At 45.1% G+C, this 15,705-nt stretch overlaps 1 protein-coding gene across 1 annotated transcript in view; it reads right to left on the bottom strand.

Moving 5' to 3' along the window:
- APOH (apolipoprotein H) overlaps positions 1-15,705 on the bottom strand; it is a 266,107-nt gene that overhangs the window by 161,202 nt on the left and 89,200 nt on the right. The window contains exon 3 of the mRNA XM_085617274.1: positions 13,904-14,000. Coding sequence (XP_085473400.1) covers positions 13,904-14,000 — 97 coding nt within the window. The remainder of the gene's footprint in view (positions 1-13,903; positions 14,001-15,705) is intronic.

Raw genomic sequence — 15,705 nt, 5'->3', positions numbered from 1 at the left:
GTTCATCCATAGGGCATTGCCCTTCGACTGTGGGTGTGGAAACCTGGCGGCGAAGGTTGGGCATTTTGTGTTTTCGGGAGTGGCGAACAGGTCTATGTCTGGTTGTCCCCACTTTTGGAAGAAGGGGAGTAGAACCTTGGGGTGTAGTTCCCATTCGTGGATCTGTTGTGTGTGGCGACTTAGGAGGTCGGCCACTTGATTGTGGATCCCTGGGAGATGTTCTGCTAACAGGTAGATGTTCTGGGGAATTGCCCATCTCCAGATTTGCTGTGCCAGTTGGGACAGTTGGAGAGAGTGTGTCCCTCCCTGTTTCTGTATATAATACATTGTCGTCATGTTGTCTGTGCGTATGAGGACAGTTTTGTTCTTTAGGTGAATTTGAAAGGATTTTAGTGCTAGGAACACTGCTAAGAGTTCCAGGTGGTTGATGTGGAGCAGTTTTTGTTGGCTGGTCCATCTGCCCTGAGTGGTATGGTGAAGGAGGTGGGCTCCCCACCCCGTGAGAGATGCGTCTGTAGTTAGCACAACTTGTGGAAGAGGCTCTAAGAACGGTCTCCCTTTGGACAGGTTGATGGTGTTCCACCATTTCAGTGATCGAAGTGAGCGACTGTCCACCAACACCAGATCGGTAAGTTGTCCGTGAGCTTGGTTCCACTGTTGTGCTAAGCATTCCTGTAAGGGACGCATTTGAAGTCGTGCGTGTGGGACTATGGAGATGCATGACGCCATCATGCCTAGGAGCTGCATGAACACTCTTGCTGGAAGAGATGGATGAGTTTGAAATTGAGAGATGAGATTTTGTATACTGGCTATCCTGGCTGTGCTGGGATAGGCAATGGCTTTGGATGTATCTATGGTTGCTCCTAGATACTGATGTAAGTGGGAAGGTTGTAGGTGGGATTTGGGGTAGTTGATAGTGAATCCCAAATCGTGGAGAGTTTGAATCGTGCGATGAGTGTGGAGAACGCATTTTTGGTATGTATTGGCTTTTATGAGCCAATCGTCCAGATAGGGGAAGACATGGATCTGTTGTCTTCTGAGATGCGCTGCCACGACTGCTAGGCACTTGGTGAACACTCTGGGTGCTGTTGTTACTCCGAATGGGAGAACTGTAAATTGATAGTGTTGCCCATCTACCACAAATCGTAGATATTTTCTGTGAGCGGGATGCATAGGGATGTGAAAGTATGCGTCCTTGAGGTCCAATGTGGCGAGGAAGTCTCCCTGTTGTAAAAGTGGGAGGACTTGTTGGAGAGTGGTCATGTGAAAATGATCCGAATGTATATACTGGTTTAGTAGTCTGAGATCCAGTATGGGCCTTAGTGTTTTGTCCTTTTTGGGAATGAGGAAGTATAGAGAATATACCCCTTTTCCCTGATGTTGAAGGGGGACTGGTTCTATCGCATGTTTTTGTAACAGGGATTGAACTTCTTGTTTGAGGAGAGAGAGATGATGCGAGGACATTGGACGTTGTTTGGGCGGTATGTTTGGGGGGGATTGTATGAGTTCGAGGCAGTAGCCAGACTGGATAATTTGTCTTACCCACCTGTCTGTGGTGATGGAAGTCCAGACAGGCAGGAATTGTTGGAGTCGCCCCCCGACCGGAGTGGAATGGTCTGGGGGGAGTGGTGGCAAGTCACTGTTTGGTGGCTGGTGAGGTGCGGGTGTTGTTGTTGTTGCCCCGCCCTCGACCTTTGTTATTGTTTCCCCTATAACCTCCCCGGAAATAACCTCTGTTAGGGGATGTTTGTCCAGAATTTTTAAAGGTGGACGTGGTCTCAGTTGATGTGTTTTTGGAGCCTCCTCTATAAAAGGAGCGACGAAAGGAACCCCGGTTTTGATGAGACTGCAGTGCTCCCATAGACTTGGCAGTTTCATTATCCTTTTTCATTTTTTCTAATGCAGTATCCACTGCAGGGCCAAATAGCTGCTCTTGGTTGAAAGGTTGAGCTAGAATTGCGGTTTGAACCTCCGGTTTAAAACCGGAAATACGGAGCCAGGCATGTCGTCTGAGTAAGACGCTAGTATTGACCGCTCTAGAAGCAGTGTCTGCTGCATCTAAGGCGCATTTAATGGAGGCATTAGATATTAATTTGCCTTCTTGGATGAGGTCAGAGGCCTGGGACTTAAAAGGTTCAGGCAGATGTTGCATAAGGTCCTCAAGTTGGTCATAATGCGCTCTATCATACCTGGCTAACAGGGCCTGGGTATTCGCAATACGCCAATGGTTAGCCGCCTGCGCGGCGACCCGTTTGCCCGAGGCTTCTAAAAGCTTAGACTCTTTGTCTGGGGGAGGCGTTTCTCCAGTTGTCTGTGAGTTAGCGCGCTTCCTGGCATTTGATACGACTAGGGAGTCTAAAGGGAGCTGGGCCTTAATGTATGCAGGGTCTTGCGGGGCTGGTCGGTACTTTTTTTCGATGCGTGGGTTGAGAACCCTAGCTCGAACAGGGTCCTTAAAGACTTCAGTAGCATGCTTTATAACCCCTTTGATCATGGGCAGTATGTGAACAGTCTTTTGTGACTGCTCAAAGGTATCAAGGAGAAAGTCCTCTTCAAGGGCGTCTGTGTGCATTGTAACGCCGTGGAATGTTGCTGCCCTATTTATAAGTTGGCCGAACCCTAGGTGGTCATCAGGAGGGGAGGGCTTGGAGGGGTAGGTAGTGGGGTCAGGCATGTCAGGTATAGGATAAGACCAGTCATCCATGGGTGCTGGGTCTGGGAACGTAAAAGGGTCGTTTGGATCAACAGGATCATTAAATAAATCAGGGTCCGCCCCTCCCCCTAAGTCATCATTATCATCCTGTGGAGGAGGTGAATGATAGGGAGATGGTAAAGGTAAAGGTAAAGGAGAATCAGGAGGAGGAGGGGGGGACGGGTTAGGAGGTAAAACAGGAGAGGAAGGACGAAGTGGTGAAGTAGCACAGTCCTTTTTCCGTATGGGAGCTGGGGGAGGTGTAGTGTCCAGCTTCCGCTTTTTATATGGGATGGCAGTCACATGTCCCGTGTTAGGATTGATGTAGATCCGCTTCTGAGTAGGATCTGGTCGAAAAAGTTCATCTGGCTCCGAAGGTGGTGTCTGTGACGTCCGCTTCGGGTCTTTATGAGCTTTTTTCGGCGGGGACGCAGTTTTTGGCGTCGACGATTTTTTCGGGTCCGATGGATTTTTCGGAGCCGACTGAGTTTTCGGTGCCGACTGAGTTTTCGGTGCCGACTGAGTTTTCGGTGCCGACTGAGTTTTCGGTGCCGACTGAGTTTTCGGTGCCAACTGAGGTTTCGGTGCCGACTGAGGTTTCGGTGCCGATGGACTTTCAGGCATCGATGTTGAAGAACGTCTCGGTGCCGGTGGAGACTTCGGTGCCGAGGAACGTTTCTGTGCCGAAGGAGATTTCGGTCTTGGAGCCTGTTTCGGTGCCGACAGTGGGTGTTTGGGTGCCGAGGGTGTTAAAGGCACAATCAGGTGAGGTTTGCTCGAGCCCGAGCCACCCACAGGCTTAGATGTCTTCGGAGCCGGGCCCGAGGGCGGGGCTTCTGAAGAGGATTTCCGGTCGCGACTGGGCCCAGCTGGCGGAGTCTTGACCAATGCTTTTTTGGATGGGGCAGGGGCAGGGGGGGTGGTACTCACACGCTGCCCTGGAGTGATGAGGTCATCGGAATCGTCGGCCTCGGACACGATCTCGAGATCTTCGGTGTCGTCTTCGGGAACATCTTGACCAAAGATGTCCTCCGGTTCTGGAGCTGGTTTGGCCATAATATGGCGTCGAGCTCTTCGGTCCCGGAGGGTCTTCTTCGAACGGAAAGCGGAACAAGCTGGACAGGTGGACTCGTTGTGTTCCGGCGACAGGCAGAGGTTGCAAACCTCGTGGTGGTCACTGTGGGGGAACTTCGCTCCACACTGGGGGCATTTTTTGAAGGGTGTCCTGTCCATCAGCCGCTTCCGGAACCGGTCCGAGTTGATGTCGACGTCGATGGAATGAAGATTAAAGAGTTAAATCGATTGCTGGAAGTTTTCTGCTGGAGCGGAAAAAAGTTCATCCGAACCCAATGGCGGAAAAAAACAATCTGCCGATGGAGTGGATGCCCATGCGCACTGTTGTCCAGGGGAGGAGTCACCAACCTCGTGACCAAAGGCTTCTTCCGAAGACAACAACAACCTGCAATCATCCGAGCCCAACACCAGATGGCGATCTTATCCTCAGTGTGTGATCTGCAGCTCATATGCCTCGAACATCTTTTTATTCACAATCAGGCCAAGAAGTGAATGTGCTTTGGATTCTGTGCTTATGAATAATTTGCAACGGACGACAAAACAAAATCCCAAAAGTAAAAACCTCTCTTATAAACCTTTACAATCAAAATTGCTGTCTTCAATCCCATAGGTGCGGGCATCTACCAGTAGCTCCCAAATGCTGCTGTCGGCAGATAGCTGACACGGGGGAAGATTGAAAAAGAACCTTCAGTACTTACACCAGAGGTCTTCCTTCCGTTCTGCCAACGGCAGGGCTGTGCAGCGGAATCCTTTCTGCTTCAACTAGCAACCTTGCCCATATGTGACATAATCGCTGATGTCATAAACCTCATTGGAGTGGCAAGGAAGGAGCAGGTGAGTTGCTGCCTCAGGTGTGCAGTGGGGATTACATCCCCTAGGCGGCATCTCCATATTTGAGAGATGAATTACTGGATAGGGGGAGAGTCTCTGCTTTCCCACGATGCCTTCCTCAAACAAATTAATGCTCTGGGATCACAGACATGCTGCAGTCTTTCAGAAGAAATGCACAAGACTCAATAGATTGTCGTGTTTTGGAGGTATCAGCACCTCAGGCATATAGGCTGAGTCCTATTAATATATTTATTCACTGAAAAAACCATAGGTTTCACACATGTTATAGTTAGCGGAAATTTTACTGATAAAAAACCAATGAAATTCCCCCGTTATAGTTAGTGCAGGCAACTATAACTCACGCGACCGCAATCCTCTGCTGATGCTAATACTGTATTTAGACACTTATTTGCCCATGTCTTCTTCCATACATTTTTAGCTATACATATATTACAAATATTTTTTTTTCATAAAGACACATATGTCATCAGCAGAAGATTGCGGTCGCGTGAGTTATAGTTGCCTGCACTAACTATAACGGGGGAATTTCATTGGTTTTTTATCAGTAAAATTTCCGCTAACTATAACATGTGTGAAACCTATGGTTTTTTCAGTGAATTTGCAAGGTTTTTTAAATGCTAATTCCTAACTATAACGTGTGTGAAACCTATGGTTTTTTCAGTGAATTTGTACGGTTTTTTAAATGCTAAGTTACTTTACGCCATTCGTGGCGTGCGCGCCCACTTAACGCAGTTCGTTCCGTGCGCGCACGGTGCGCTTCGCGCACCGTGCGCGCACAGTGAGCACGCGGTGCGCTTCGCGCACCGCGCGCCCACTTTACGCAGTTAGTGCCGTGCACGCACGGTGGGCACGCGGTGCAATGACAAAGCAAGAAAGCACGTCAACAAATCTGTTTCTGCTTTCCTCCGTGACTATGGTATGGGTGCCATTTACCACAACTACTTGCGTTATGACATGCAAGACATTTATAGAGGAGATGGTGTGCACTTCAATGATGAAGGGAACAGAGTCTTCCTCTTGAACCTTAGACTCTGCATCGGTACTTACTTGTAGGTACCACTAAAAAATCATTTCATAAACACAACGGCTCTTTTTAGAGCCCCCTAATATCTAAACACTTAAATCTGATTTTCATTTTTTTTTTTTTTTTTTTCTACCGTACGCTTACCGTAAGCTTACCGTACGCGTACCCCGTGATTTTTTTTAAAATCAATAAATGTTTTTTTTGTACTTTTCTGTCCTTCTTTGACCCCCTTACAAATGTTAGGGGGTCTGTAACTCTCCTCATTGCCCCCTTTCCTTGTTTTCACTCTTTTTTTTCAGAGTGAAATACACAAAATGGCGGCCGCCGCTTCCTGGTTTCGGCCGATTCGAATGTTTACTAAGATCTAAGAGCCAATCAGAATCGCGCTCGCGCACGCCACCGTACGCTTACCGTAAGCGTACGGTAAGCGTACCGTAAGCGGGCTCAGATATATATATTGATTTAAAGGCTATTTTCTCAGAATCTACTGAACAGATTTACACCAAACCTACAAAAGGCACTTCCTTGACCTAGGGACTACCTCTCTGCCAAATTTTGAGTAATTCTGTTCAGCCGTTCGGGCTGTAGCTCGTTCTAAAGGTCCTATGGAAAAATGCATGGGAAAAACGCGTTTTGGGACCCCCCTTTTATCTCAGCCCCCGCTTGACGGATCCCCCCGAGACTTTCAGGGTAGGAGCGGAGCGTAGCGCCCCACCTATTTTGAGAAATTCGCGAGGATTCGTCGACCGGCGCCAAAGTTATTCAAAATAGAATGTTGAGGTTTTCCTATGGAAACGTGGTCCTAACTATAACTACCTACTGGCGACCGCCAGTAGGTAATATAAATGAATGTTTACCCCTTAGAGGTGTGATCACCCCCCAATGGAGGACGCAATTGGTCCCCTAGGGGAAAACAAAAGGGTGGGCAAAATTTGCGGGGGTCATCTGGCATAAAGGCATACCCCCAGGGGGCATAATTGTTTTTAGCAAGCATGTTTGTTTTACCATGAACGGACCACAAGGGAGTTTGTGGGCCTATTTTATAGTTGGATTGGCAGATTTTTACTATTAATTTCTCGGATTTTAGCATATTGCATGCTGTCTTCCATACCTTGCAAAACACCTATGCAGCGTGTCTTTACAATTTCAAAGCCTAACCACATTGCAAATGTGTGCTGTTTGTTAGGTCTGGAATTTGTCATTGCCTTTCAATTTCACTACAATTATATATATATTTCACATATTTATAGGGGGTTTCAGCCAGCCCTCTTCATCCATTTGTCTGTTGTTGTCTCATTCACATGTTTCTTCCATCCACTACAGCATACTGCATGGGGCAGTAGGTCAGTCCAGTTCAGCCATCAGTTAACTTTACTGTGGGTGATGCCATTATGCCTTTTCACAAAGAGTACGTCTGCATACAAAGTAGGACTCTTCAGACCCAGGTGAAATTTTTGATGTTTGTGCTTCTTAAGACTAAAGGAAAAACAATTTTTCTGACATTAGGAAGAGCCCGGTAGCTCCCCCAACAATGACACAAGGAGCAAGAGTATATGCAAGAGTATGTGCTTTTAATCTTTTCATGCATTTCATGCTTTTAAATCACATGTTTTAATTAGACTGTTTTAAAACAGCGTGGATACACTCAGTTATTACCACGAGTTAGCGCGTTTTAAAGGAACTGTCTTAATTTTTATACGTTGTTGAATTCTTTTACTGCCTCTTACCTGCCTTAGCGCTGCTGCTCCGCCCGCCCCGGTCCATCACGGCTTGTGCCGATTGTGTGGAGGGCACGGCCGGGCAGACAGACGCATTTCCGGGAGGGAGGAGTGGAGGAGTTAACTTGACTCCTCTATTTAAATTCATGTGCAGGCGACTGCGCACTGACACAAGGAGCAAGAGTATATGCAAGAGTATGTGCTTTTAATCTTTTTATGCGTTTCATGCTTTTAAATCACACGTTTTAATTAGACTGTTTTAAAACAGCGCAGAGACACTCGGTTATTACCACGAGTTAGCGCATTTTAAAGGAACTGTCTTAATTTTTATACGTTGTTGAATTCTTTTACTGCCTCTTACCTGCCTTAGCGCTGCTGCTCGGCCCGCCCCGGTCCATCACGGCTTGTGCCGATTGTGTGGAGGGCGCGGCCGGGCAGACAGACGCATTTCCGGGAGGGAGGAGGGGAGGACTTAACTTGACTCCTCTATTTAAATTCATGTGCAGGCGACCACGCAGCGGACGCGCGCAGCGGGCGCACCGCAGGCGCGCCAAAGGCAAGCCCGTCTGCGCCCGTCTGCGCCCGTCCGCGCCGGTCCGGGCCCAGGGGCCAGGTCCCCTGCCCCCAAAACTCCCAGGGATAGGATTATATACACCAGAAGGGAGTTACTCATATTATCAAAACCACTGAATTCTACATGTAAACACAGGCTAAGTGTAGATAATAACACACTGAAGTGCTGGCACTGCCAAACCAATTTCAGGTCAGAGACCCAGATCATCAATGACTCTACATTACGTTTGGCTCTGCTTAATTGCAGATCGCTAGCTAAACACAAATATGAAATCAAGGACCTGCTCGACGAACAAAAGTTAGATGCCCTATTCCTATCAGAAACATGGCTTAATGAGAGCTCCACCCCAGATGTTCTGGATACCATTAATGATGAATACAGGATGATGAGGCAGGACCGTTTGGGTCGAACTGGAGGAGGTATAGCCATAATCCATAAAATCACTATGCCATGCGAGGTCAAACAAGTTGATATAGATAATTGTGAAGCTTTCTCATTTACTCTATCAACTATAGAGGGCACCACATTAGCCGGATCTCTAATCTATAGACCGCCGAGCCCAGCTACTAAATTTATAACAAGTTTGGTAGACACAATAGTGCAACCAGCCCTCAGACACAACAACTTTATGGTGCTTGGTGACTTAAATATTCACTTTGATAATAAGCAGGACGATGAAATAAATCTCCTATGCAAGGACCTGCTGACATTAAATCTGGCTCAAAAGGTCACAACACATACGCACCAAAAGGGTCACATATTAGACCCAATCTTCACTAATTGCGAAGATTTAACGGTTGGACTTCCATGTTCTGTTCCGTGGTCAGACCACTACCTAGTTCCTTTCTCTATACCCTCACACAGGAAAATACCGAAACAGCCCAATCAGAAAATAACTACAAGGAACTGGAACAAATTTAATTCCACTTCCTTTTCTCAGGCATTAATAGAAAGGGAACTCAGATTGAACAATGACACAAATCGTGCAAATGACCAACTGGATTCATGGATCTCTGAGACACTTAATGAAATAGCACCATGGAGCACAAGGATCCCGAAAAGGATGGGTGCTACCGCACCATGGTTTAATAGAGAATTGGCTGAAGCCAAAAAGAAATGTAAAAAGCTTGAACGAACATGGAGGAACAACTACTGTAATAAGGCTAGAGAAGAGTACAAGTACGAGCTTAAACAATATCACTCACAAATTAAGAAAATCAGAGGTACATACTATACAGAAAGAATTAATAGAGCCAAGAATGCCCCTAAAGAATTATTCACCATATTGAAGTCGCTAAAAACACATAAGGAGCTGGATGATTATCCTACCTCCAGGGAGAATTGTGATAAGATTGCAGAGTTCTTTGCCACTAAGGTCAAGAACATCTATGACACTTTCCCTATAGAGGCCAGATTAGGTACCAGCACTATTGACTCTGATAAGGAATCTTACGCAGGAGGAACGCTGGACGAATTTACTATACACAGACTAGCTGTACTCACTGATATAGCTAGAGGAATAAAATCCGGTTCCCCCCTTGATGCTGCAAGACCGGATATAATTATGGAAGGAGCCAACCCTATTATGCCACATATCTTAGACATTATCTCTCGCTCCTTCCAAGAAGGTCTGGTCCCCGCAAAATGGAAACAGGCTATTGTTAAACCTTTGAAAAAGAATCCCCGAATTAAACATACTGTACTTGAAAACCTACGCCCAATCTCTCTACTGTCTTTTGTAGCAAATATTGCAGAGAAAATAACTAATGAACAATTAACTGATCATATAAATAAATACGATCTATCACACCCTTCACAATCAAGTTTCAGAAGCGCTCACTCAACTGAGTCGGCATTACTCTATGCCACGGAAGCATTGAGGAAACATGCCGATGAAGGGGATACTGTTGCACTGATCCTTCTTGATCTCGGTGCAGCTTCTGACACCGTATCTCATCAGCTGCTTCTACAAAGACTGGAAGCATGTGGCATCAGGAATAAGGCCTTGCGCTGGTTGATGTCTTTCCTCTCTGAACGTAGCTTTAGAGTGGCTCAGAAACCTTACCTATCAAAGAGCATGTCTCTTGAGCAGGGGGTCCCGCAGGGCTCTATACTGAGTCCTACCCTCTTTAACCTATATGTAAGTCCCTTGGCTGAGCATGTGGAACAACATAATGTGTCAATTGTCTCATATTCTGATGACACACAGCTAATTGTCCTACTGTCACAAAAGGAGGAGCAAGCAGCCACTCGTTTCTCCAAATGCCTATCAGAGGTCGCGAACTGGATGTCCAACCATTGCCTCAAACTAAATGGGAACAAAATGGAGGTAATGGTTGTGGGTAGATCGCCAACCATTTGGTCATCTGGCTGGTGGCCAGTTTCTTTAGGCCAACTGCCCAACCCTAAAACTGAAGTAAAAAATGTAGGAATTTACTTTGACTCCGAGTTGAGCTTCATCAACCAGAAACATAGGGTTGCGGGCAAATGCTATGGAGCTATTAAAATCCTGAGAAAAATTCTCAATCTCCTGCCTTCTAGTGCCAGAAAAACCATTGTCCATGCGACAATAACATCACAACTGGACTATGGCAATGTTCTATATCTTGGAACCACGAAGGGGGGACTAGCTAAACTACAGAGGGTACAAAATGCCGCTGCTCGACGAGTACTTGGCCTACCCAGAAGAGCAAACTCAGAGAATGCCCTGAAAAAACTTCACTGGTTGCCAGTGGGAAAGAGGGTCATTTTTAAGGCTTTGTGCTACGGCCATCGCATCCTCATGAAGTCCGGCCCTAAATACCTTCATTCTCTCCTAACGGAATACAAACCTGGTCGGACTCTGCGATCCTCGGGTATGGCCTTGGTTAAAATACCTAGGATATACAAAGCCAGACTAGGAGCCCGCTCCTTCAGGTATCTAGCTGCAAAGACCTGGAATACTCTGCCAATAACCCTGAGAACAGAGACTTCCGAAAGACATTTCCGCAAACAACTAAAAACATGGCTGTATAGCAAGACTGAACTCTCATAGATTCATAGCTAGCGCCTCTCCTTCTTGCAACTTTCTCTCTCCTGTGTCATAGCGCGGGGACACACCGTTGTGATGTAACCAAGCGCTCTATAAATGTATTAAACTAAACTAAACTAAACAATGTCGTTTTGAAAACGCCATGACAAAACAAGCATTAACTAAGCCAAAAGGCTGGCAGCTAATGCCAGACCTATTCATTTGCAAATGTTTGTTTAGCTATCTGGTTTGCTGATAGGGGACATTTTTATTGTGGTGCCCACACCTAGTTTCTGTTCTTGGCTACTCTGATATGGCTTTGTTTTAGTTGTCTCATGTCTAAAATTGTTTCTGCTGAATGTGAGTGCCATCGTAAATTAACAGTGACTGGAGTGGGCTGAGCCTTGGTTCCAAGAAGTATGCTATGTAATTACGTTTGTGGCAAGTTGAAGTAATGCTTCATTGTTTTATGTTTCTTTTAGTGTCTTTGGAGAAAGTATTTGGATCGCAGCATCGAGACCGTATTGCTTTTTTGTTTTTCCACTTCTTGACACACACTCACTAATTTGTAAGCATACTTCTGCCTTCTACGTAGTATTTCAGAAGGAAAGTTTTAGGCTTGGTGGATGATTGATGCCCAGGCCAATAAAGGACAGCTCTGATGAAAGATTTGACACTGAGACAGCATCAGAGGAAGAGAATAATGCAGCAGAATCTAAAAGCAATTTCACAGTTGGCGAAGCACCATTCATTGACTCATCTTCCAGTGATTCTGGGGAACACCGTCATGGCAGTCATCATGATATCCCTTCTCAAGCACAATCTGTACAAGATGGTAGCAGGGTAGGCCAATCCAGAGAGCAATCACGTAAGGCGCCAAATACAGACAGAGTGCTCTCTTTGCAATCCCCCATTCACAGCACACGCTGGATGTAAAGTCAATAGCACAATTAGTTTGCCTATTGACTACATCTATTTCTTTCTGGATGTTGACTTCCTTGAGAATATTGTGCACCAAACTCACTCAATAAGAGGGAGCAGAGAAGCTATACTTGAGAGTTGATTCAGCTTCACAGTGCCAGTAAGAAATCAAGAGAGAAAGTCAACCCATTAACTGTAGCAATGAGAACTCCCTAAATCCACCCAAGAAAAAGTTTTTCTTTTATAAAAGAGCTCTCACCCACTGGTAATTACAGGGTCAAGGTAAGAAGCACGCCCTGATACAGTTTGTATCGGGGAGAACTCTGTGATGAAGAATGCCACTGTAATTACCAGTCAATGAGAGTTTTTTTTATAAAAGAAAAACATTTACCTGGGTGGATTTAGGGAGTTCTCATTGTTACAGTTAATGGGGTTGACTTGCTCTTGACTTCTCACTGAATATGTGTGGTGGTAAGTGTGTAGAATTTGGTCAACTACTCGTTGAGAGATGGTGGGGTTGGTGGTTTGGTGCTGTGGTGTATGGATGTCATGGGCCCTTGAATGGTGGTGGTATGTTGATGTGCATGCTACTCTGTGTTGGATATTGGGGTCATGGCTGGCACTGTATGTGGCATGTGAAAGGCATGTGAATGGCACATAAAGTGGTTGATGCCTTGACCAGTAGTTATGGGTTATAAACACTGATACTGTTATTAGTATTTGTTCTTTGAACTTAGCAATTCTGGAGGTGCTTAAACCAACCGGTATAAGTCTGCATTTGTGTAGTGGATGGACTCCGAAGGAACAATAACTATCCCTCTCATTTTGTACCTGGTGGTTTAACTTGCATTGATCCCACTCATTAACCCACAATTCTCTCCAAACTTCAAACTGCCTAAATGGCTAAAATCGCACATTTTTTTCACATTACTGTTTCACAAACTTACAGAATCTGTGGGTTTCCACACTTTGCCTGACAGATACATGAGGAATGCATGGTTTTAGTCATTTAAGTTTTTCAGGGTATTGTGGGTAAAACAACATTATCGATCCACACAAAGTATACCTGGGAATCAATTTTTTTTTTAAAGTTTGGGTTTGGTACGTTTCTCTGAGTGGTGGACGACAGGGCTCAAATACCACAGCTACTCCCATTTCCAAGTTAAGTCATTTTTTTTGCAAGAAAGGCTGATGTCTCAAATTGCATTTTGGACCCTGTTTTGTCTCAGCTGCGAGGCCTACCCATTCTGAGTGTGAGATGTGTGGGAACACTAGATGGTAGGAAATTTGTGGATCTTTGGAGATTTCAGAAATTTACCTCACAGCAATATAAGGAAAATGGATGTTTGTAGCCAAGGTTTGAGGCTTGTACGGATGTCTAGCTAAGAAAACGTTGTGAGATCCACACAAGCCACACCCCTGTGGAGCCCTTGGTGTCTAGTTTTCAGAAATGTATAGGTTTTGTAGGCTTCCCTGGGTGGTGGTTGATCCCAGGCCCAAAATCCTCAGCTACCCTAGGTGGTAGAAGATTTGTGGAACACCACAGCTTCTGGAACTTTCACTCACCGAAATGTGAGAAAGATGTATGCTTTTTACCAATGCTTGAGGTTTTTGTTACAGCTCTGCTTCTTTCTGAAAATTGGGAAGATTGTGATCCTATCACAGCAAACCTTTCGTTGATGCCCTTTTTTAAAAAGCAACATTTTCCCAAAAATGTAGCTATGTTTTGGCTATTTTCTCAGTTCTCTCTAGGGGAAGCTCCAAATCCTGGGTACTTTCAGAATCTCCAGGATATTGGAGTAAAAAGACACACATTTGGCATGGATATCTTATGAGGGGAAAAAGTTGTGATGGTGTAAATGCAAAACACCCCAAATAGCACAAAAAGGGCAAGCACTGGGATGTTAAAGCCTCAGCAGAGTTAAGGGGATAAGGTGCTTTAACATGTTAGCAAACATTTTAACCATACTTTTGCGTGTGATAGAATAGTCATTACAAACAGTGACTGATGTATTTTGTGTTTTGAAGCTTGTCTTACCCCATGTTGCATGAGAATTGAATCCAGTTCTGATAGGTCAGTGACGTGTGTTCTATGAATCCGTTTTCCAAATTCCCAGGATAGGGGCATGATCTAGCTGTATTTCAAAGAAAAAAATGGGTGAACATTATATTTGAGGAATGTATGGAATGGAAAACAAAATCTATTTTTCAAACAACGAAGACATGACTTGAAATATTTAAAAGCAGGCTTAGTACCTTCTTAAAAATGATTTACCATCCCAATTTCATTTAGATTGTTTTGCAGTTGAGGTGTCTCGCATCCCGCTCCAAACTAGTGTAGGATGCCAAAGGTCCCTTATTTAGCTGGTCAGGAATAACTGTGCAGGCTGTAAGACAATCTGGCTTCCTGGGAAGCCTGAGCAACCCGCAGTGATGTTCCAGCACGTGCACCATGAACAACAGGTCCACTGTAATGAATGCGAGGGGTCAGTGTATATTTACATAGAAATTGGTCTGGAGAAGGTGTAGGACAGGTCCCTGTAGCAACATGCTTACCTTTAGATATGCTAATACAGAAAATTGTGAGCCCCTGCAGTGAGGTATTTAACCACCAGGTGACCAGTCTAAAGACTATACACTCTGATTATAGTTAAGAGAAGCCCTGTGTTTACTCCAGTGGAGCCTCAGCCTGCTCTGTCAGCATAAATCCTTCACTGGTATGTCACTGTTACTTTGAGGGCTGTTACATGGCAGATAAGTACTTTGGGTGGCTCAGTTACATCGCAGTAAAGAACATCAGGAGATTTCTCTTACATCCATTTGGAAAGGTTTTTACTTTGCAGTCCTTTAGTATGCAGGTAACTGTATTTTATGTGTGCAAATACATATATACACAAATAAACTTAAATAATGTCTGGAAGTTTTAGTGTTTAAGGAAGTGTAATGTATCAGTCTAGTAGGGATTTTTGGGGGTCAGGCGTGGATAGTGTGTTAGGGGTAGTATGGTGTTTTTGGGTTCTGAGATGGGTAATGGATGTAATAGTAAGAGTTTTGATGGTCCAGGTATGGGCAGGCCCTAATTTGCTAAATAATTAGTGCCAGGGCCTTGACTATGAGGCCACTGCAGCTTTTAGCAGCCATTGCCCATGTCATCGCTGCCAAAGGCACTACCAAAACAACTACTAATTATCTCTCTCGGCTGCAAGTGCGACAGTAGCTGGGGAGGCTGGTACTAGTAAATTTTTATGTAAACTGTATTCTTAAACAACCGTTGTTCGTCTCATCTCTAGATTAGATGAGCAGCGCCATGTGTGGCAGACTGTCATAAGTGTGCTGTTGATAATTAAGTGCTGGTGCCGAGCACCAGAAACCAATTAAGTGCCAGTGTTGAGCACCGGAAACCACTGGCTCAATTTAAGCACTGGGTATGGGTATTGTAAGGAGTTTGTACGTGTTAGGGATGTGTTGTGTTTAGGGGTAACAATGGTTTTTAGGCATCTAGTATGGCTAGTGAATAAGGATAGTAAGGAGATTTTAGAGTTTATGGATGGGTAGTGAACAAGGAATTTTTTTAGTTCAATGATGGATAGTGTATAGGGGTAGTAGGGGTTTTATAGACCTCTTGTATGGGTAGAGTTCAAGGGCAGTAAGAAGATTTTAGGCCTCAGGGGCTGGTAGTCCATTGGAGTCTAAAGAGTATTTCTGGGAGAGACTTCTAACCCCAGATTCTTAGAATATTCTCCAGGCGTCACACTGGATCCAGCAATATCACTGTGCTCTGGTAGGTGGTGTAGAATGGCTCTGCTCTGGCAGCATCAAAAGGGATGTCATGGTGCCCAT

Source organism: Triturus cristatus, chromosome 7 (assembly GCF_964204655.1).
Source record: "Triturus cristatus chromosome 7, aTriCri1.1, whole genome shotgun sequence".
NCBI classification, from domain to species: Eukaryota; Metazoa; Chordata; class Amphibia; order Caudata; family Salamandridae; genus Triturus; species Triturus cristatus.
The sequence above is the reverse complement of the archived record's forward strand: the minus strand, read 5'-3'. Positions and strand labels throughout refer to the sequence as shown.